This window comes from Spermophilus citellus (genome assembly GCF_964194105.1).
Source record: "Spermophilus citellus genome assembly, chromosome: 4".
Classification (NCBI taxonomy): Eukaryota; Metazoa; Chordata; class Mammalia; order Rodentia; family Sciuridae; genus Spermophilus; species Spermophilus citellus.
The window spans coordinates 17,033,391-17,057,210 of NC_138185.1; the positions used below are offsets into that span (position 1 = coordinate 17,033,391).

The 23,820-nt window shown below is 44.0% G+C and overlaps 1 protein-coding gene across 9 annotated transcripts in view; it reads left to right on the forward strand.

The window, feature by feature from the left end:
- Window positions 1–23,820, forward strand: part of PTPRT (protein tyrosine phosphatase receptor type T) — a gene marked incomplete at both ends in the record, with an annotated part of 1,075,443 nt that overhangs the window by 915,341 nt on the left and 136,282 nt on the right. For 7 of the 9 annotated variants that reach the window (XM_081292383.1, XM_081292386.1, XM_081292391.1 and 4 more), the window contains one exon: window positions 23,265–23,413. In XM_081292383.1, coding sequence (XP_081148509.1) covers window positions 23,265–23,413 — 149 coding nt within the window. Of the gene's footprint in view, window positions 1–23,255; window positions 23,414–23,820 lie in introns of all 9 variants that reach the window. The other 2 variants (XM_081292389.1, XM_081292384.1) reach the window with 1 other exon arrangement.

Genomic DNA, 23,820 nt, shown 5'->3' on the forward strand with positions numbered 1-23,820 from the left:
ATTAAAGGGACTGAACAGATAAGGCATATTTAATCATCTGGACAGGAGGGAAAAGGGGGCGATTACCAGCACACACCAAATATTCTGTGTACACATTAGCTCACCGAGTCCTCATGATAGCCCAGGCCAATAGCTCCCATTATCCTTATTTAATGAGATGTAAATTGTTCAGAGAAGATAAGTCATTCTCCTAAAGCCACTCATCAATGACTGCAAGAGGAGGGGCGGTGAGGCGGGCAGTGTATTCTCTTAGAAACAGAGACTTCTGGGGGAAGAAATGATTTGAAGCAAAGAGAATAAATATAATTGTCGGTATGTTGGGCTGAGGATGCTGGTGGAATTCCTGAGCAAACGGAACTTAGGAATGCAGAGGTAGAGTTTGGGCAGGAGGTGGATGTTTGGAACCTTCCTCAGAGAGAACAGTTGAGATTATAGGGTTGATGGAATCAGGACTAAAGAGAGATTAAAGGGCAAAGAGGACGAGGGCTGAGCGCCAGAAACTGACTGTGATTAAAGATTCCAAAGGGGAGAGGAGCTGGCTAAGCAGAAAGATGATAAGAGGAAAACCATAGGAACCCAGAAGAGAAAGGCCCAGCAGAAGGAAGGGTCGGTTGACCCTTACAGATGCTCCAGGAGATGGAGGCTGAGAGCCGGGCACAGCCCAGACACTCTGTAGGTGAAGTCACTTCTGCAGCTTCTGGGGTGAGGGTGGGGGAAGAAGCCAGCCTGCCTGGGAGTGCTCAGAAGGTCACTTTTTAAAAAAAAAACTATTGGGCTATAAAACAGAGGAGAAAGATGAGGTTGGCTACCTGAATGATCAGAAAGTGCTGGACCCAGTTATAGAAAGCATGGAAGAGCCTGTGGGGAAAGAAGAGGCTGGAGATGATGGACAGGGGGAGAAGGTAGGAAGGAGGGTCTGGGGGCAAGCTAGGAGGGGAGGAAAGATGGGTCTGCTGAGAACATAGGATTGAGAGGAGGCATGGAAATGGAGGTAAAGGAACAGAAAAGAAGTGATAACCTGTTTCAGTCAGCTTTTGGGGTAGTGTGATCAGAAGACTTGACAAGAATAATTAGAAGAGGAAAACCTTATCTGGGGGCTCACGGTTTCAGAGGTCTCAGTCCCTAGACAGCTGGGTTCATTCCTAAGGGCTTGAAGTGAGGCACAACAATATGGCGGAAGAGTATGGCACCTGGGGACGTGGCACCAGGAAGCAGAGAAGGAGCTCTCCTCATCTTGACAAATATAAACCCCAAAGGCACGCCCCCAAATGATCCACCTCCTCTAGCCACACCCTACCTGCCTAGAGTCACCACTCAGTTAATCCCTATTAGGGGATTATTGCACTGATTAGTTTAAGGCTCTCATAACCTGATCATTTCACCTCTAAACATTTTTGCATTGACTTCCATGTGAGCTTTTTGGAGACACTTCACATCTAAACCATAACGTGGCCTCCAGGATCCCTAGATTTCAATAGGGATCTTGGGGTGCTGGTATAGATCCTTGAGGGGAGCCTTGAACCCTTGTTACTCAGCATGTAGTCCAGAGACCAGCAGCAATGTGGTCAATGCAGCATTTAAGACCTCAGCTCAGCCCTCTTGAATTAAAACCTGCAAAATGACAAGATCCCCAAGTGATTCCTTTTCACATTACAGTTTGAGAAGCACTGACTTAACCAGAGTTAAAGTTTGAGAAGCACTGAATTAACAACAGAAAAAGACAGCGGGGCCCATTGTTTTTCTATAGCACAGAAAAATAGTTCTCTCCTCAAAGGGGTTAGGGATTACCTGGTCCCTCAAAAACTCTAAAATCTTCCATGAAAGAGGAAGTTTCCATCATTGTTTGGCTGACCAATCTCTTCAGTGAACTCAGAGTTTATACATGCAACAACTATTCACAGACTGCCCACCATGCACCTGGTACTGTTCAAGGTTCTAGGGATTTAGGAGTCAGCACAAATTAAAACCTCCTCCCACACGGAGCTTTGTAGTGTGAGTCATAGAAAATAAACAACATATATAATAAAAATGAATCGCGAGTGACGTATTGGAAGCACTAAGAAGAAAAATAAATAAACCCAGGAGAGAAGATACAATAAGTGGAGAGGAGGAATGGAGGAATTTTTTATTTCCCTAAAATAAAGAGGCCACCAAGTACTTTTCCTGAAATGATCCATACACAAGACCAGGAGTCCCAAACATCTTCTGTAAGAAGCCAGACAGTAACATTTTTTTGGCATTGCATCTACTCAGCTTTGATTTTGTCTCATGAAAGCAATCATGGAAAATAGGTCCATGAATGAGTGTGGTAATGTTCCAATAAAACCTACTTAAAATAACAATAGAAAAAAGACAGTGGGCCAGATTGGGCTTGTAGGTCGAGGTTTACCCATCCTTGTCCTAGACTTCTGGATAGGGAGGAGTTGAGATCCAAGCCTCTCCCTGCTTTTCTGAGCTTCTACTGTGTGCTGCCTCCTGCGCTTGGTGTCACAGACACAAAGGGGGATGAGGTCAACCCTGGACCAATTCACAAAGGGGCAGAAGCTGAAAGGAATTACTGTCGGTCATGTAACTACATGTCACATTCACCTGATGCTTATAACAAGTCCTGCAAGATATGTGTCATTGTGTTGATTTTATATACAGATTAAAACTTAAGTTTGAATATATATCTATACAATCAGGAAGCAATAGGGCCAGAGTTTGGACCCAGGACAACATGACACTCAATCCCTCCCTAAACTTCTCACCAATCCTTCTTCTTCAGAAGATGGAGGGACTCCTGCCTGGACCATGTGCTTGGAGAGCCCTTGGCCAGGTTGCAAGAGTGCCAATATCTAAATGCCAGTCTGTCTGCCTTTAGAGCCTCATTTCCCTTGGTAGGGACAAGAAGTGACACTTATTCTGGGATGGCAAGGAGAACCTTGGGTGCAATTCTGCATACTGAGAACTGGCCAGGTCTCCCAGATATCACTGTGCACAGGGAACATGCTAAGGGAAGTTGGAGCTGATAGTCCTAGGGGGCTGCCTCAGAGGTAACCAAAGAGCTGGAGTAAGCTTTGGCCAAAAAGAATGCAAATGACCAGGAGATCATTGTCCCAGTAAAAGCAGACCTGTGCATGCAAAGCTCTGGGAACCCTGGCACATAGGAGAGTTCAGGAAAGGATTCTTCCCCGTCCCTCTGGTCTATACACACAGAAGGAGAAATATCATGGGTTTTGATATCAGGCCTAGACCAAAATTCTAGGTTTGCCTCTCCTGTCAGATTATTTTCACTTTGAACCATCATGGAACTACTTTGAGACCCAGTTTCTTCTTCTGCAAAATGGTGATAACAACAGTGACTTCCCAGCACTTTAGCAAGGGATAACGGGAGAGTGTGTGTAGGGTGGCGGGCACACAGTAGGTGTCTTATAAATAGAAGGCTTTGTTCCTCACATTCGGAATAGATAGAATTGCTTCTGTAGGGTTCCTTTTTGCCTTTCTACAGTACAGCAGCTCCCAACAACTTCTTTTGTTCAGTGTTTGCCTTTTAAAAGGATGTTAAGAGTCAGCGTGTGTCCACAGGCTAATTTGCCTTGAGGTGTGCGATGGGCACAGTAATTGCATTGAACAAAGACATGTTCGTGTAGGAGTTCTTTAAAAAGCACTAACAGTTTACCAGTTGTTCCAGTCCAGAGAGAGAGCACATAGCTGCTTCACTAAGCCTTGGACAAATGCCTTGTTCCAGTGTCCCAGAGGTGGGAGACTGTGACATGTTCCAGTCTTTGCAGACACTACTTACTGCATGGTCCTCCTGGAATTTTCCCATATGGCTCCTCTTTCCCCCCACTTTAGCAAACTCAAATCCTGCATCTTTCTTCAAGGCTCAGAACAAAAGCTACCTCCTACCAGAAGCCTCCGCTGATGCTCACCACCTGTGCATGGCCCGTTTCTCTGACCTCTCACAGCAGGTATTTGCATGGTGGGCAGGAGAAGATGTGTCTGAAGGTTGTTCCTGAGTCATGAGGGTGCTTCCTAACACACATAGGACCTGAGGAAATGTATGGGAATTACATATGAAACAAATAAAGGAACAAAATGTAACCAGGAGCCCGAAGCCAAAGTCCACAGGGAGATGCTCTTCTTTGAAAAGGGAAAAAAATGCTATAAATTTTTTACATAGTTCTAGACCCTAAACCTTTCTTGCTTCTGTACCATTAGGGCAAATTCTGCTCCTGATTTTGCACCTGAGTGACCTGAACAAGATATGTCACTTTTTTTCTGAATCTCAGCTTTTCATCATGTAAAATGAAGATTTAAAAAATATATACATACAGAATTCTTGCAAAGATTCCACGGAAATAATATTTATAAAATACCCAGCACATAGTAGGGCCTCAACCAATGTAAGAGACTGCCTCCTGTCCCCAAATGCATCTACCTTTTCACATCATCAGCTGTTACAAACCAGATTTCATTGCCTCAGTATATTTAAAGAGGCTTTTAAAAATAATTATATCAAGAGACACTCAAAATCATTTTCAGTCATTCATCAAAATCTTTGAATAAAAATGAAGAAAAAATAAGGAGAGAAGAAAACTATTTAACGAGGATACATATCAATTACCAAGTGCCAATAGCAGATGCAGCATCTGCAGGTGAACATCTAAGGCAGGATTATGCGTTCAGGACAGAAAGTTCTGTGTCGCTGTGGCTGTTCAGTCTAGGGGAGGACTTGGGTGAGAATCTGACTCCCAAGCTCCAACACCCCAGGCTCAGTCCCTTTGAAAGTGAGGCCTGGGAATCTGCATTTTAATAAACAGATTATTATTTTGCTAGAAAAATCTCAATCTTTTTATTTAAAGGGAGCATTATCTCTTACCATAATGGCCTTCTCAAATTTCTATAGATGGTATCCATAGCCCTGGGGTTGACACTTACTGTATTCATCTTTCACTCATTCACCCTTCAATTCACTCATTCACGAAAACTTCTCAGATGATGCTATACCACCCTTTGAATATTTGCATGTCTATCTTTTTGTAGATAGGAACTATGTATTGCTCATCTTCTATTCCCATTGGCTAGCTCAGTACCTAGAACAAGCCTGGCATCTTGAGACTGTGTTGATTGGATGATCTATATATGGTGGGTGAATGTGGTTGACATCCTGACAATTTTGTTTTATCCCTTATTGATTTATATTATTCCATTCTTTAGAAGTTAGTTAATATCCATTTTTCATTTATTTTGGTGTATGGTGATGGAGGGGTTTTAGATCACCTATTTCGTAGTTTTATACTGGTTTCAGGTTTAGAAACACTGCATTTGTACTTGCATGTCACATTTATAAATGCATACAATTAATGAGCACTATCACCATGAGATAGATATAAATGCACTGGGCTAGATCATGCATAGATAGACTTGGAAAGCGATTGTGACTGAGTGAATGCTTTAGAGTTTACTCTATTGGATTAAAGTCTAAACACATCAGTCATGAATACCAAACAGAGCAGATCTATAAGTCAGAGGCTCTGTCACCTTAATCAGGGAAAATACAAATGAGCATTTCTGCTCCAAAGGTGGAAAAAGATTGTGGTAAGTTTATGCCTAAGTTTAAGTTTTAATACCTATCCGGTGTTAAAGATGCCTTGCGGCTTAGAAAGGTCTGTCTGTGCTTCTAAAGGTTGCACCTCTGCAAATGTACTTGAATTTTATGAAGAAGTGAAAGTGGGGGGGATTCTCTGCTGACAGACAGGGGTGACTGACTGAAATGTGGTTAGCGGGAAAATGCCCGGGAAGGACACTGATGTGCCACTCAGATCCCCTCCAGGAGGGAAGGGCTTCCTCCCAGCACTGCTGCTAGCAGACAGCTCTGCACCAATGGCCCCCTCGGGACTTGCTCTTTCAAGTGGCCTCATCTAAGTTCATCTAATAGCAGATCAAATAGGATGTCAAAGTCACCCCAACTCTAAGACACCCCGAGGGGTTGGCTTAAGCCATCACTGCACCACATCACTACTCCGATTCTCCTTTCCCTCCCTTGCCTTTCCTTGCCTCGTTTTCCTTCTGTGGGCGAAGCTTCCCTGATACACACCCTGCATGTCACTGTCTCTCTCTGAGTCTGATTTTCAGGAGACCTGACCCACTGGCTTTTCTACATTTTGGCCCCTGGAGACAAGCTGGGTTGAATTTCTGTGTCTCCCCACCCAGAGCATGCTCTCTATTGCCTGTGGACCCTTGGCATGTCCACCAGTTGGAGTCATTACCTTATGCCTGATGATTAGTTAAACTAACTAGTCCTGCCTGGGGCAGGGATTTATTCACAGGTGTTTACTGCTCACCTGTGCTTGTGCTAGGCATGAGGTCCGTGGGGATGTTCCTACATACCTCTCCCCTGGCAGAATTCAAGGTGCAACCCTGAGAAAACCCATAGTAATACCTTTTGCTGAAACAGCCACAGTTAAGAGCCAGGGTCAGAAGTGCTAAGCCACAGTGCTTCTTAGCAATGTGTCTCTGGGGACAAAAGTCTGAAAGCCCCACTTTCAGCATGCAACCCCAAAATGGGGATGATTCTTGCATTGAAGGTCTATAGCAAAGACAGGATTCTGAGCTGTGCAAACTAGGGCTGCCTAAGTGTTTCAGCACAGTGCTGTAAATGGAAGGAAGTGCTTTAGTTAAGCCCTGCAATGTTGATGAGGACGATAACAATCACATCTTGTTTGTCTGTAGTGCTTTCTCTCTTTCACCGTGCTTCAGTACCTAGTTGTCTGGGAAGGCTTGGGCATATTCAGCAAGGTCTTATTAGGTAGATAATAATGCGGGGAGAAAAGAGCCCTGGGCACACTGACTCTACTGTCTTGGAGCAGTCCCTGGACTCCACCTCAACCTCAATTTCTCATCTGTAAAATGGGAGTGAGAAGGCTGATGTGCCCGAGCAGCATTGGTGTTCAAGTGGAATTCTATTCATTCATGAGCATTTACTGAGCAATTCCTTTGTGCTAAGCACTGAACCAGGAGTTGAGTATTTAATAAGAAATATTCTTGTCTCAAGGAACTCACAACTTCAGAGAGATTTGGACATGTCAACAAATGGTTATGAAATCATGTTATAAATGCATGAAAACAAAGAGGAGGAGTCCCTGGATCTGCTTTGAGGACAGAGCCTGTGGGCTAAAGGTCCCAGTAAAATTTCTGGTATAAAGTAGAGGCATTTCTTAAAGAAGTAATACGTTCACTTACTTTTCTCCTTGACCACACTACCTTCAAGCACATTCACATACACACTTTTATTTTTTATGACTAGTTTGGTGGCATGTGATGGAAACAAATTTGAAAAGAAAAGAAGAAGAGGACAGGAATGGAGTAGGGAGGAAAAGAAAAAAGGAGGAGAAAATTTGAATCCTACGTTCACTACTTAACAGCTGTGAATCCCAAACAGCTTTGCGTTTCAGTTTTCTCATCTATAAAATGGAAAAGATCATACCTCACTCATTGGACTATCTTTAAAAATTAAAGAATACAGTCTATGCGGGGGGGGGGGATGATATTCATGAAATAGTAGAACTCTGTGGGCAGTAGTAGCAGGGATTGGGTGTGTCAGAGAGAGGGGACAGCAATTGAAACCACCAGCCATGAGGTGAAAGGAAGAATCAAAGAGAATAAAACAGGTCATTTGAGACAGCTGTTCTTCAACATTACAAATCCCCCCCACACACACACACACCTGAATTGAATAGAGAGTACCCGTCCTCCCGGCACCCATCCCTGCTGGTATCAACAAGAGAGGTCAGAGTTGATGGGTGATTCTGGACAGAACCACAAGGGTAGACAACGTTGTTTTTATACAAGAAGACTTCATAGATCAGTGGGCAGAAATAGGGCTGAGATTGAAAGTTAGAAGATGGCCTTAGCTATTTCCAACTATAAATGCTGGGGACAAGTTTGTTCCTTGTGATGTGGCCACCAACACCTTCCTTTAAAAAAGGTGAAGTTCTCAGAATGCAGCAGTGTTCTGAATTGGGCCATTGGAAATGCTGCCTCCTTCCTGGGGACAGAGCTCGGATGAGTTGGTGTTTGTTTAGGGAGGACAGTCAGGTGGGGAGGGAATGCAACTCACAGCCTGTGAAGAAGGTTGGAGAGCTGATGGAGTTGGGCAGTCACTGCCTAGACATTGTGAAGTTCCCCAAGATCTCCTTAAGGACAGCATGGTTGAGAACCACCTGTCTGGAAGCTCTTGGGAATCCAGGGTCATCAAATAAGAGCATTTGGAGGAGCAGCATGAAGGCTTGGTCCGGACGTTTAACCCAGACGTTCATTGAGAATCTGGTCCCAGCAGCTTCTCAGATAGGACTTTGGTTATGATGATGAAACCCAATTTTAGAAGGCAAAGTCCACAGAAGATAAGATGCTCTTAGACAGCATCATGTCCCTTTCTAGATACTCAGGCCGACTATTCTCATGGCTGTTCATAACCATGTTGAGGTCATTTAATGAATGGCAAAAATGCCCCCAGGTACGTATTTAAATAGTATGCAATTTTTTTGCAGCAGCAGTCATTCCTCATAGTGGTCTTAGTGCCTCTATAAGGAGAAAAAGCCCCTCAGCCATGATTAATCTCCTGGGAAATGTTTGTTCAGAAGCATCTCTTCATCCCCGAAACCTCAAAGAGCCCCATACTTGTACCGATGAAGTCTCCTTTTTAAAGGAAAATAAAAATTTAAAAAAAAAACTTGACTGAGCTGATTTTCAGAGCAATTTTTCATCTCAATGGCTTTGAACCCCTGTGCAGAAGATTCCAAGAGGGTGGAATTGGTGGGTGTGTTACCACCACCTGTGTTTTTAAAGTGAAAGGGTGGAAAGCTTAGTGCTGTCAAAACCCCATTTTTTTTTTATTTTTGCAAAGAGTGAAAATATGGTTTTACTAAGAGTATAAACCAAATTGAGCCTCAAGACTAAAGAAGGTTTGCTTTATTTTGGAAAGCACCTTAGCAGTCGTGCACTTTTTAAAAGCGGAGAAAAGCTGAAAGAGTCTTTATACTGTATTTTATTCTTCCTTCCCATGCCATTTATCATTTGGGCATCTACTGGATGAGGAAAGAACTTTTGGTGAAAAATCTAACCTCAAATCTGTTTGGTAAAGGATTTCATACTATTCTTTTTTCTTATCTTTGCTTTCTACTGAAAAGCTGCCAGGAAAAGTAGGGACAAAGGCTTTTTTTTCCCCCAGGAGATCTGTGGCTGATTCAGGGTGCATGCATAGAATCTGTTAGCATGCAGTTGTGTTCCATCCATCTGGGAAAGGGGCAATGTGCTTAATAAATTAATATTCTGCAGTCTCATCTCCCCTTCCTTAAGGGTGTTAAGCAGCAGTTTTGCCATAGCTCAGAATGGTGAGGAAAAACAACACCCAGTACCTGGAAACAATACTGTTAAACAAAGAACATGGACCAGATTTGGGTTCAAATCCTGGACTGTGCCACTTTTTAACATAACTTCTCTGAGCCTCTCCTTATCTATAGATTGGGCATAATGACAACAAAGTTTCTGCAGGGACTGATGAGGACCACATAAGGTAATGCACACACAGTAACTGGTTCTTCTCCTTTTAAGATATTTTTTTGAATTTTTATATTTAAATGAATACATTTTAACTGATATGCAAAAGCATAAAAATTGTACATATTAATGGGGTACAATGCATTGTCTCAATAGACATGTACATGGTGCAACATTTAAATCTACTGATGACTATAATGTGATATATATATATATATATATATATATATATATATATATATATATATAGCACCTGTTTCTCTTGTCTGGTGCAGAGTAGGTATGAAGGACATTGTATGTCGTCTTAGTATGTTTTTATTTTATATTATTATGTCTACTTGCATTTTGCATTCTTCACAGAGTACTTTCACATAGATATCTCATGAAATCTTTGAGTTAATGCAATGAGAACATATGATTTTAAATTTAAGGGGGAAAAAGGCTCACCAATTGTCCCTCGCACAGGCTATATGAAAAAATAAGCCCATGAAACAAAGAGGTTCCAATTACCAGTGCTGAGTCCTTTTCAGGAATTAGGAGATGGGTGTGGCAAGGTTCTGAAAGAAGCTACTTAGCTTTACATGGTAGCAAAACTCTTGAGACCCATAGCCTCTCCCGACAGAGAGCATTCCATAGGTCTGAGCCAGGTGGAACAGACAATGAATAGGGTCCAAAGTTGGCCCTGACCTGAAAGTTTATAACCACTGCTCCAAATTACAACAGCAAAAGCAACAAGAGAACAAGTCCACATACCACCCACTCCATTGCTTCAAATACACTCAAGTGTAGAAAGGGAACAAGATTATTCACCTTTGTACAATTGGTACAAAATTTATAATCTGCAATGCAGAAATAAGAAGATTAAAGAGAGGCTAAGGTTGAAACTGCTTTTGTGGTTGTTTTTCAAATAGGCCTGTGAATCCAGGCTGGGGATGTGGCTCAAGCGGTAGTGTGCTCGCCTGGCATGCACGGGGCACTGAGTTGGTCCTCAGCACCACATAAAAATAAAATAAAGATGTTGTGTCCACCAAAAAAAATAAAAAATAAAAAATAAAAAAATAGGCCTGTGAATCCCACTTTTAAGTTTATTGAATAAACTTTTGTCTCCTAGCACATTTGTGTTTATAATGACCTGTATAAAGGGTTGCTCCCAGATAGACTTTTTATTCAAATCAGCTATACCAGACACAGAGAAATACTCTTTTTAAAAGTAGCTGGGTAGGCCGGGCTAGATGGCACAGGCCTTTAATCGCAGGGACTCAGGAAGCTGAGGCAGCAGGAGTGCGAGTTCAAAGCCAATCTCGGCAACTTAGCAAGGCCCTAAGCAACTTAGTGAGACCCTGTCTCTAAATAAAATACCAAAAGGGCTGGGGATGTGGCTCAGTGGTTAAGCACCCCTGGGTTCAATCCCTGGTACCAAAAACAGCAGCAACAAGAAACCAGTAGCTGAATAAAGAAGATATTTAACTTGATAAATTAAGTTGAGGACAGTTGAGGTTTGGGAGCTTCCCTTATCCCTCTTTAGAATAAACGCACAATGTCTTTTCAGCTTGATGCAAGAAATCCTGCTGGGCTTTGATTGCTCTTGCATTGTGTCTGTAGATCTATCTGGTAAGAACTGACCACTTAGCAATGTTCCCACTTATCCTGGGAACATGGTGTGTCTCTTCATTCCTGTGGATCTCCCTTGATTTTTTTTCTTAAACTTTCTCTTAGTTTTCAATGTGTATATCCTTTGCATGTTTGGGTGGACTTCTACCTGAATGTTTCTTTTCTTCTGTATCATTGTATAAATAAGAGAGAAGGAAAGAAAAGCAGGGCTGTCATAACTTACCTCCGTGGAAAGGGCTGTTGCATGAAAGATGGGTTAGGTGAGCCAGGCCAGCTGCTTAGCAAAGGGCCCAGGGTGAGGTCCCATCTCTCTTGTCCTTTCAAACTCCGTGTTGGTCCATTCAGTGAGTGGAGTTAAAAGGTCTTAGATCCATGTGGTGGTTAAATCATCAAGCCCTCAGCAGACCTGGCTTTGGATCTTGACCCTGCCATATACTAGCTGTGTGTTCTTGGGCTTGTCTCTGGCTCTCTCTGATCTTCATTTTCCTACACTACAAAGTGGAGATGATACAAAGTTGTAACTTGGCCAGAAACCCCTAGCAAGTGCTCAATAGACATTAGTTATTTTTGATGCCAGGAGGAAGATGCTAGGGAAGCCTAAAGAACTTTCTGATCATGCTGATCTAAGGCTAGAACATGCTGGCTATAAGGAGGCAAGCCTCCCATCCCAGCCAGGATGGCACAGGAGAAATCAGGTGTCCCCAAGAGTGACTCCTGTGTTGGGGTACTATAATCCACCCTCTGTGGTCTTAGAAGCAGGACCAGTTCCCAGGATTGCTCAGTTTCCTACGTTACTGGACCCCCAGACACAAAGATCTTGAAGCAGTAGATTGAAATAGTATTTCTGTAAAGACAAATGCAGAGCAGACTTATCTTTCCATCAGCTTCAGTTTATGATTGCCCATTAAATTCAATTGCTTTCTTTAGGAGGCTGGTGTTGGGACCCGTCATCTCTAACCCAGTGCCATCCATTCTAGCTTTCCCCAGGAGTGCAAACAGACCAGCCGCCTTCCTAGTGTACACTAATTAATTTATCTCATGCTTGTGATTTTACGGCGCTTAAGTGCTGGAGCATTTCTGTTTATTCTTCTCCCTGCAAAGCACCTCACAACGCAACAAGACCATGAATCTCCATTGCCAACGCCGTCTGTCTTGGGCTGGAGAACAGCCCGCCGGCTGCCTGATGTCTTGCTGGCACTACCTCTTACAGCCAAAGTAACACATCCATTAATTTATCCTTAATGACATTTTGACATTCCAATCAGTTCATCAGATGTTCCTTTTGCAAGACTTCTCCCGCACGGCCGGGCCAGGGTGCCAGGCCACTCCTGATACATAATGCATGAGGCCCGTGCGCTGCTCAGTACCTTTGATAGACACACATGTCTACTACTCTAAGTCTGGATTTTGCTAATAGCTCTGGCTCCCCCAGCAATCCACACTGATGCCTTCAGAGCTGTTTTCTTCTGCACTTCCAGCTTATTGTGCTTAGAGGAAGATGGTCAATGCCACACACATAGCAGTGCTATTTGGAGGAAGTAAGGTATATCAATCCCCTGCCACACCCAAAGGGCTCAGAGAAGCTTGAGTCCCAGTAATCCAAAAGGACCTGTGACAAACTCTAAATTTCATCTTTTTCTCTGCTACTACTTAGAAATAAGATTCACAAAGACATTCTGATAACTATAATGGATATCAAAGAAGAAAGGAAAATGGTGCTTAATCTCCTCAATCGAACATATCAGCCATCCACACATAGATGCTCTGCCTCCTAGTTGTAATCACAATGTAGACACAATTTTATTTTCCAGCTTTTTTAACACAATGTAATCCAGTTCACATTTTTTTCCATGTTGTAACATAGTTTTCATTTTTAATGGCTCTCCATCATTTTAATAGCTGCATAATATTCCATCCAGGGGATGCACTATAATTTACTGAGCTGGCTCCCTATTGTTAGACATTTATGAGGCTGTAACTGATCGTTTGCTATTAAAGAGAAGCACCAGAGGAGGGTGAGGGAGAAAATGGGCTCCGCAGACTGAAGAACAGGGCTCAAATCCCACCTGTTCCCTTTACCTGTTTTATGAGTTTAGGATTAAGGCCCCTGGGCCTCAGATTTTTTTTTTATCTATATAAAAAGAAAGAAAGAATCACCATCTGGTGGTGGTATTATAAAGACTGGAGCTGGTTTCAAGGTACCAACCACATGAAAGTGTCTATGAAATGTTAAACTATGACATTTGTATGTATATACTAGTGGTAGGGGGAATCTTCCTCCCACCCTAGGGACATTTGGTAATGTCTAGAAGCATTTTAGATGTCACTCCTGGGAGTGGTGGGAGCACCTTGCACCTGGCGGATAGAAGTCAAGGATGCTACTAAAAATTCTGCAGTGCACAGGTCAGCTCCCTGCCTACATATAACAAAGAATTATCTTGTGCACAATATCAAGTGCCTAAGTCGAGACTCTTGCAAATCTGAAGCATTTCCAGCCTTTCCTGCATGACATATGTATATCGCTTTATCGTTTACTTAGGATAAAGTCCCAGGAAAATAGGATCCTGGGTTAAATGGTACCTGTGGTGCTAAGAAACTTTAGGGAGAGCAGATTGGATTAGGATGGAAGGAAGGTTTCAGGTGAAGAAAAAACAGCAGAGAGGTATGTGTTCCTTTCTGGTGCCGGGGCTGAGGCTCCGCGGACCTGCATTCTTAAAGTAGAGTATCCAGCATCAACTAAGAAGGTGGATATACAAATTTTCTCGTCTTATCCTAGCTTTCCTAAATGGGAAATGGTGGTTGGAGCCCAGTGATCCCTGTTTCAACAACCCCTCTAGGTGATTCTGTTGCCTGCTCAACTTGGTCAGTCATGGCTACACACCCTCTGCAGAAGAAAGCGATCTTGTAGAACAGCAAGGAGGATCTGTTCAAGCGCTTTCTGCAGAAGGAGATGTAAAGGGTTGAATCAAAGCCACAGGAAAGCTCAAATATGGGACAGAGTAACAATAAAGGAATTAAAGTGTCACTCACTTGCTCACTCATTCAATACACATGTTTAATGCTCTTACAATATTGTGCCAAGTGCTTAACTAGGTAGTAGAGTAAACAAGAATAGAACTAATATGTATTATGTCCATCTCCATAGAGGGAACTGCACTCCTGGGTTGGGCTGCCTGCAGAGAGTTCCTGGTATAGAATTGGCCAGTCAAGGACTGGAAATCTTCTGGCTGGGTGTGTTGCAGGGGTATCCAGCTAGGGTAGGAGGATGACTTGGAAGACCCCAGAGACCTTTCCAGCCCCAATAATCCAAGATTCCATACCTTGACCTGAAATCAAGTGTCCAAGCATCACTAGGAGGAGACATCTGCTCAGCTGTCTGGTTTAGCTCATGATCATAAGCTCAAGTGTGGATGGAGCAAGGGGGCTGGGGGCACAGGGAGAAAAAACAGTTACTTTGGTTCCCTGAGTGTTCCTGTCAGGAAGAAAGTCAAACACAAAACTCAAGTCAAAATTAAGGCAAGGAAAAATGATGCAGATTGCTGTGGTGAGGAAGACAGAACTACATGTGTCGAGCAGCTTTTTATGTCAAAGACCATTCTGGGGAATCATCACTTATTATTTCCAATCAGCACAGTAAATCTCCAGACTGGGCTGTGTCAAGTTCTATTCTATCAATGAGGAAACTGAATCCTATAACCTCAGAGATGGAAACTTGATCATGAACACACAGCTCGTGAGATCCAAATCAGTCCAGGGCCAGAATCAGTGGTATTTCCAGAGGACTAAGAGCAGAGGGGCTGTCTGTCTTAGCCCAGGGTTCAGAGCTGGGTAGCCTTGAGATGCTCAGGGCAGCTCCCTCTTTCTGAACCACAGATTCTGGGCCTTTCCCACGAGGCTCTGCTTCCGGGCCCCAGGAGCAGTGTGGCCATGTGACCTGTGGGAGAAGAGCTTCTGTCTGTCATAGCCCTCTGCTATGCTGGATCCCCTGCTAGCTCCAGAGCCTGTCCAGTAGCATCTACTATGCTCTTAAGGGAAAGAGCATGCTATGTACAATGTAGGAGAATACATCCAGGCAAGAAAGAGAGAGGCAGAGACAGAGAGGCAGAGGCACAGGTATGGGCAGAGTGATGGAGGTGATTGGTGGTGTCAAAGGTCCTCTGGCCCTTCATTCAGTTGTGATAAGATTTGCTGCAGCTGTTTCTATCACTTTGCCATTCTGGGGGGTGCACAGAGAAGCCCCAAGCTAGAGGTCTAAGGGTACAGAGGAAAAGGACTCACAGCTCTGTCCCAGAAAGGGTACCCAACAGAAGCAGTGAGCAGACAGGATACTTGGTGGGCATGAATGTGAGCTCCCTGCAATTGTGTGTGTGTGTGTGTGTGTGTGTGTGTGTGTGTGTGTGTGTGTGTTTGCCTGGGGGAGGGGAGGGAGCCAGCTGAGAAAGCTTTGGAACAATATTGGATGTATTGTGGATGTTTGGCTGAGTGTGACACGACAAGGAATCTTACAGACACTCAGAAGCTTGACTGCCTGGGTTTGAACCCCAGCTCTGCTTCTGGAAGCCTTGGTGACTTTCTGTGAATCACTTTCACTCTCTCTGCCTCATTCCATCATCTGTGAAATGGTGACAGCACTGCTGTGACCTCATGGAGTTATTAGAATTAAAGCACTGCCTACATTGTGTTTGTCAAAGCCTTAAATCGTGCCTGACATGGGGGAAGTGCTCTGTAAATGTTTATTAAATAAATGAAATAATTATGATGTATTGACATGGCTCTAGTTTCCTCAGGCTGCTATATAACAAAGTACCACCAACTGGGTGGCCTGAAACAACTGAAGTGTATTTTCTCCCTGGAGACCAGAAGTCCCAAGTCAAGGCTAGGGTGGGAGAGTCCTTCTCCCTCTGGCACTCGGGGTAGAATCTGCTACCCCTTCCTAGCCTTTGGTGGTGGCTGTCAATCTTGGTATTCCTTGGCTTGCAGCTGTATATCTCATATCTCTGCCATTATTGTCACATGGTCTTCTCTATCCAAACTTCTCTTCAGACCCTAATAAGTTCTTCTTAACTTGGCTACATCTGCACAGGCACTATTTTCAAATAAGTTTACCCTCACATATACCAGGGATTAGAACTTTGACTTATCTTTTGCAGGAAGGTAGTGGGGAGGGACAGAGTTCAACCTACAGGAGTAATTTAAAAAGCATCCGTTCTTGCCGTGGTCCATGATCTAATTTGGTGAGATAGTTGGAGCTCTGAGCCTGGTACCCAGGCGACCTTCTGGTGTTATATTTTCATTAATGAAGCCTGATTAAGATTCTTCACTCGTTCAGACCACCTGAAGAGTGAGTCCATCCCAAATTTTGGATGCATTAGAAAATTGCCTGCACAGCCTATTGATCACTGGAGTTTCTGATTCCATGGACCAGGGATGGATGGGGCCCATGAACTTGCAATTGCATTGCTAATATGTTCCTAAGTAAAGATGGTGCTGCTGGTCCAGGGCCTACACTTGGAGAACCACTGTTCTAAGTCGATGGTGCTCAGGCTTGTGACTGATTATAATCACCTGGGGAACTTCTAAAAACCAGGCCACACCCCAGACCAATTAAATTAATTAGAATCTCATCAGTCATTTGTGACCTGCACAATTGACTTGAACAGCCAAGGTCGAGAGGCATGTCTACAATAGATTGTTTGGGAGAAAAGTCCTGCAGGTCATCTACCTTAAAGGATTCATGTTAAATAATGTGGTCATATAAATTAAAGTGGCAATGTCTTAGATTGAAAAGATGGTCATATCAGATGTGCATGCCTTGGGCAAAGTGTTTTGCTAGCAACATACCTTTGAATCCTTACAGCCACCTCAAGGGAAGTTCTACCATCACCTGTATCCCGCAGTTAGGAGAATACTGACATGGAGAGGGATGAGTAACTTGCAGGAGCTCCCACAACCAGTCTATACGGAGCCAGGGTTGGTGCCAGACTTTCTGGCACCAAAGCCCATGTGTCAACTGCTATACTACCCAGCCTCCTCAAAGGAAAGTGGTGTGTGTTCCTTTAGACCCTGCACAGGTTCATGTTCTCATTCAAGCATTGACCCTGACCTGACATAGCCCCGAAACCTCTGCTTCAATTACAGTGATTCTGAGTTCGTGGGGTTATGAGGTTTTACTGTGTTTATAAGAGACTAGAGTCGTGTGTACCATGGACTGATGGTGCACTTCTAATCCCATCCCTGGAAGCAAGGTAGAGGAATGCTGGAATAGCTGTCCTGAGGAGCAGGCACAAGCAGAGCGTGGTCCTGGGGCTCCCCCCCCCCCGCCCCGTGCTGTGCTTCCTTGTCCGGGCCTCAGTTTCTTCTTCTGTAAGGTGAAGGGATGGCGCAGTTCCCTCCCCGTTGTGATGTGGGTAACTGCAGCTAGAATCCAGTCATGTTGACACAGATCATCCTGGCTGCGGAGCACACAGGCCTCCTTCTGAAAGGGGTGGAGCCACAGTTATGTTTGCTTTGTCCGCCTCCTCTGGGATGAGATACTTCCCTGGCTCCAGGTTCAAGTCTTCCCCGTTTCCCAAGAAAGTCTGTCTAGAGATGCCAGTGGAGGATGAGACAGAGGAAGGGCCAGGAAGGAGAAGACTGCCTGATCCATGTCTCCCCAGGAAAGTGGGCATGGCTCTTCTCTTCTAGGGAGAAACCTTGGGCAGAACCCCCAGGACTCCTTCCAATCTGCTGGGTCCTCCCATTCCTAGCCCAGAACAGTTTTGAGGGGTTTTCAGAATCTGGATGCTGGAATCCCCCTCTACCTCTTTTCCAAATAGTTCTCTGTTCTCTACTTGAATTCCTCCAAAGACAAGAGGCCCGATACTTCCGAAAGGCTGAACAGGGCAGGACTCACGTCTGGCTTCTCCCACGAGGGTCTCCTTCTGATGTCCACTGGGGCACAGTAGGTGTCCATTTACTAACTGTCCAACAAATGAATTAGCAAGAAGGAGAAAAATACAAACTTTTTGGAAGAGATGAAGACATGGAAGAGAAGGGGGAATTTCAATTGGGCCTTAAAAGGTGAAGAGAAAATTACAAAAGAAAAAAAAAAATTTTAAAGTTGGGAAGGGCTATTCGAATGTTAGGCACTTTCAAAATGAATCAAGGTAGTTGAATGTTGCTAGAAATTCCTACCTGTGCCAAGCCAACCTCGTCCTAATTCTGGCCCCTAGGACCTCACAGCCAGATGTGGGATGAGAACTTCCCCCAGTATTCCCTCCATGAGAAATACCCTTCGATGTTTCAGACGCCTCCTCTTGTAGCGTGATTCCAGGACACTTCGCAGCCCTTCATTCCTCTCCCCTAAGCCATTCCACCTGCCCGATCCCCTGTGAAAAGAGATGCTCAGAATAAATCACAGGACTCAGGGTCCACCGGGGCACATCCTCTGCCTCCTGCCCCTTGCTCAGCTAACAAGCAGAGGTCAAAGAAGCCCCAGAGCAATCCATGAAAGGGGAGAATGCCAAGAGCTGCCGCCACGTCACATCGTCCCCACCTGTCAGGAGCAGTAAACTTTGGATTGCTATGTCTTAAAACATCCTTCAGCTCTGGAAATGTTCCTGCAGAGGAATAAATAGGCTTGTGCATGTTCGCTTTTTACCAGCTTTTGGTACCCCCTACTGGTGAAATGGTGTGACCCACAGAATCTCAGAACAGCTAGAGAAAAAATTCCAAGTTCAGAAGGTAATAATAAGTACTTGAGTCTTGAAGGCCCCGAGGAGTCCATCCGATCATCCCATGAGTTGTGTGATCACTTTATGAGGATTTTTTTTTCAGCATTTTATACCTATGGATATTCTGTAGGCTGGGGGGGGGGGTGGAAATTCTGACATCTGTGAACATTCCATTAATTCTGCAAACATTTCCAGAAGAAAATGCTAAGTTATTAATTAAAAATATTCCTAGGTAGCAATATTCCAGGGTAAAAACTGATTTTTATGTAGCTTTTTTTCCCCTTTTCTTTCCTTGCACGTATCTGCTTTTTAAGTGGTTATAATTTGTGTCCAGAGCAGTATGGCAATCCTCTACACTTCAAATCATAGACTTTTAAATATAAAAGTGTGCAACAAATCTATTGAACACTGGCTCTGTGCCAGACACCTAGCAAGAAACTGGAGTAGGTGCAAAGAGTCAAAAGCCCTTCTCCCAAGTGGTCCTGGCCCAAGTGAGTGAGAGAGTGGAATTACTGTAACTTGAATAGAGTGCTCAGCTGACATGCACCTGAGACTCCCTGATGTCCTGTCAGGTCCCAATCATGTTTGAGCTCTCTCAGAGCATCAGATATTTCTTCCTGGCCTTCTCCATTTTTTTGCGATTGTATATTTCAGCATTTATCTGTTCAATGCCTGTCCTTGCTGTTAGTCTCTGGGTTCTGTGAGGGTCAAGGTCAAGAATATATGATCTTCTTAATGTCTAGCAGAGACTGATACACATACATGCTCAGTAAATATTTGCTCAATGGATGAGTCAGCCAAGAGCAGGAAATTACAATTCTATTAGAGAGGAGCAGGGCAAAGCCCAAAAGAGATCTGACATTTGAATAACACTGAGACTTGGAGGATGAGGAAGAGGTGGTCCTTAGAAAAGAAGGGGACTCCGGAAGGAATAATTGTATTGAGTATTGGGTGTGTGTGTGTGTGGTGGGGGGGTAGTTGATGTGTCCTAAAAGGTGGTATGTGTGGAACAGAAGCCTAAGTTTAAGTCTACAATGTAGTTTTAGGGTCTTGTATACCCTATTCACAGGTTTGGGTTTTCCTCTCTCTTTGAAGGGGGATAAAAAAAGAGAAGTGGGATAAATTAAACTCTTTTTGGTACTGGGAATGAATACCAATTTTCCTGTGTTACTGACAGTATTTTTAATACTTAAATTTTGGATTCTGAAGGAATAGATAGTGCCTCACGCTAGATTTCCTTGCCTTCTTTATGAACTCCGTTTCCACCTTGTAGTTGTGTTCACCTCCTGCCAAAGCCCCTGGGCAGCATTCTCCTCACCGCGATCATGCAGGAGCAGTCAGCTGTGGAATGCACATGAAGGACACTGCTGTGGCTGGGCCTAAAGGTCCACGAGTTAAAGGCTTGGATTCAAGAGCAGTGGTATTGGGAAGTGCTGTGGGCCTTGAAGAGTGGGACCCGGCGAGAGGTCCTTAGGTGGTTGGAGGTGGCCTTTAAATGGGCTTTGGGCAGCTTGGCCCATCCAGTTGTTCTCTTTGTTTCCTGGCTCGTGAGTTGAGCAGTGTGCTCCACCACCCGCATCCCCTGACGTACCTCTCCTGCTCAAGGTTCAAAGCAATGGGGCCACAGAAAGAGCCTTCAGAACCACGAGCTGAAATAAACCTTTCCTCTTTGTAACTTAATCATCTGAGGTATTTCATTATAGTAATGCAAATCTGACTAATGTACATGTCATGTCTGAAGTTTTACAACTCAGCTTTCTGACTTTTAAATATCTACATGTTTCGGAGAGGCTCTGATTTTTATTGTTTTCGATATAGGTATGCTGAGCTACCCAAACATTTCTATAAAATGCCATTTTTCATAGAATCTGTGAGACCTTTTTGTTATTATTATTCCTTTGGAAACCAATGATTTGTGCCCAACACAACCCTCTCCATATTATTTTACCCTGAATAGAATGAGATTGGTTAGGAGCTCTGCCCCAGAGGAAATACCAAGCGTCTGATACATACTCATTTATAGTTTTAAAGTTAATTCTCTTATCGGATTTTCTTTTTATTTCCTGCTGGGGGAATGTGAGCAGAGCTCAGATAGAGGCAAAGGATATGCTGTATATCTTTTCAAATTTATGATTAAGAAGGTCACATATACATTTTTAAACACACACCTTTTTGATAATAAATGAAGAATAAAATTTTGAAATGTCATCAGGAGCAGAATTACTCACTTTTCTTTCCTTGGCGCCCGCCCTGCCTGTTGATTGTCTGCCAGTGGTGAGAAGGGGCCCTCCCAGGCAGTGATTCACTGGTTGTTTTTCTGTCTGCTGAATAGCTGCATGGGAAGAACAGGGTGCCTGTGGCCAAAGCATTGCAACCAAAAAAAAAAATGTGTTTCTACTCTTGAGTGCCCTTCTTTCCCCGGGCCAATTTTGAAAAAATAAATGAAGAATTCCATGGTAGGCTGCATTTGTCTTGAAATTATGGCCAAAATGGGGGAAGGAAAAGCTTTTCTCTCCTTGGTCTGAATTCTCAAGATTCACTCTCTACCTTTCTCTGCTCTGCTTTCTGCTTCCAGAGCACATTCTGCAGGGACTCCCTCCAAGGGGTGCTTCACCATCTCTGCCTCATAATTGGGCTCAGCTAGTGATAACTGCTGTATGGGATCAGAGGGAGAGGGTTGGGTGCAGTCAGGACACCTTGGCCTCTGGTTTCTTCCTAGAGGTCACCTAGCACTGGCAGAACCCCTCAAAAGACAGCCTAGGCTCTTGTCCAGTGTCTCCCCTTTACAGTTCCCTTCTTGTGCTTCCTCTACTTGTTCTTCTGATCCACAGGTGACAAACGGCTCTCGTGTGTGTGTGTGTGTGTGTGTGTGTGTGTGTGTGTGTGTGTATGCGTGTATAAAACTTTTTTTACATTGGGGTTCCCTGCATTCTTTCCACTTTTGCCAGTCACCCTTTTTATAAATAGATGCTCCTCAAATCATCCCTGTGTGTGTGTGTGTGTGTGTGTGTGTGTGTGTGTGTGCCATCTGTCATTCTCTGGTGTCTACACCTAGATCAGGGACCCAAGTTTTAAGGAGTTTACTACCAAACTGGAGTTGATATTGTATGAGCTCTAAAATACTTTTGCATCTAGGTTTATCCTTTCTTTGAATATCACCTCTCATTGGGAGATCATTACCTCTTGAAATGCCCTATTTTATGAGCAGATGGATTCAACTTGGGAAAATTATTCCCTATTTTGCACCGAGTCTGACCTCTTTGGACACCTGTTCTTTCTGCGTGGCTATAGGAATAACCACAATTGAATTTGATGCCAGGTCCTGTGAAAAATGGAGCAAGAAGCCTGGAAAAATTAATCCTCAAGATATTTAATGTTTAACCTAGAGCTTTTCGTGTGATTAGAATAGAATGACAACATTGAGATGCATATGTGTTGAGAAAACCCAGAGAGACCATGTTGACTTTTTAGAAATATTTGAATAACTGTTATATGCAAGAAGCATTAGTCATATTTTTAGATTTCTAATGAAATATCTAATACCTATCAGTTAAAATTTAAGGGAGGTAGATTTTTAATCCATAAAAGAGGAACTCCTTAACCTTTCAGTTCCCTGGTGAGGAATCAAAGTCTCCATCCTTTGATATAATTCAGGGGGAGACAGTATTCCACAGTGGGGCTGTTGGAAAGGGAATCCAGACACTGAAATGCAACTCAAGTCTTCATAAGAACAGCAGCTTCCAGGCATGGAATGCTCCCCATGTGCCAGGCACCGTGCTTTGTGTGTTTTATGAACCATCTCATGTATTACAATGCTGTAAAGTTAGTTTTGCCACAATGTACAGAGGAAGGGTTCAGGTTTCAAAGAGATGAAAGAACTTGCCCTGGGTCATGCAGCTGGCAGGCAGCAGAGGTAGGATACAAACCAACATCTGCCGGATGTCAAAGTCAAGAGTTTTGCCCTCCGGTGGTTGGTGTCAGAATCACCTGGGAACTGGGTGGCCCTACAGAGGTCCAGGCTCTATCCTACATTCATGAGCCTGAGCCTCTGTGTACTTTTTCTCAGGTGACTGAGAGGCCAGACCAAACCTGGGCTCTTCCTCCTCTAAAGGAGAGTGGAGGTGGCATCGTACAAGTCTCACTGACTTTGTGCGCATGGTTTGGATAAGGCGGCATGCGTTCACGCTTCTATTACATGGAATCTACTAGTTGTTATGGAGGACTTAGCTCTATTCCACCTTGACAGTGGAGGGCCTGGCTTAGCTTTATTTCTGGAAAATAAGCCAAGCGTGATAGTAGAGGAAGGCAGGCAGGGAAGGAGGGTAATCTATTTTTCCAATGCTTTATTTCAACTGGCACCATCTGACTGTGATTTTTTCCCTTGCACATGTCCCAAAGGAAGCTGGCCAAGAAGCAGAAGGAGACACAGAGTGGAGCCCAGAGGGAGATGGGGCCTGTGGCCTCTGCGGACAAACCCACCACCAAGCTCAGCGCCAGTCGCAATGATGAAGGCTTCTCCTCCAGTTCTCAGGACGTTAACGGATTCAGTAAGTTGACTCCACTAAGGGGAAGGTGATATCTAGGTCCGGCATGACCCTGGTACTTCTGCTGTGGACCCCTCACAGTGCTCAGGTATTGTGAGACCCTGAGTCAGGATGCTTCCCTGGGATGGTCCAGGAGGAGGTTCTCCCCTGCAGAGCCCTGGGGCAGCCCCTTCAAAGGAGAAATGGAGTATTTAAGAATATACCCCAAAGTAGAAAGAAATGGGACGAAGTCATCCTAACTGCTTGTGGACCTAAATAGAGATGGGTTAAAAATGATAATAGTAAAAAAGGAGGAGGAGGAAGAGGAGGAAGAGGAGGAGGAGGAGGAAGAGGAGGAAGAGGAGGAGGAGGAGGGAAAAGGAGGAAGAGGATGAGGGGCCCTTAAAGAGAAAAATATGCCACTATGAACT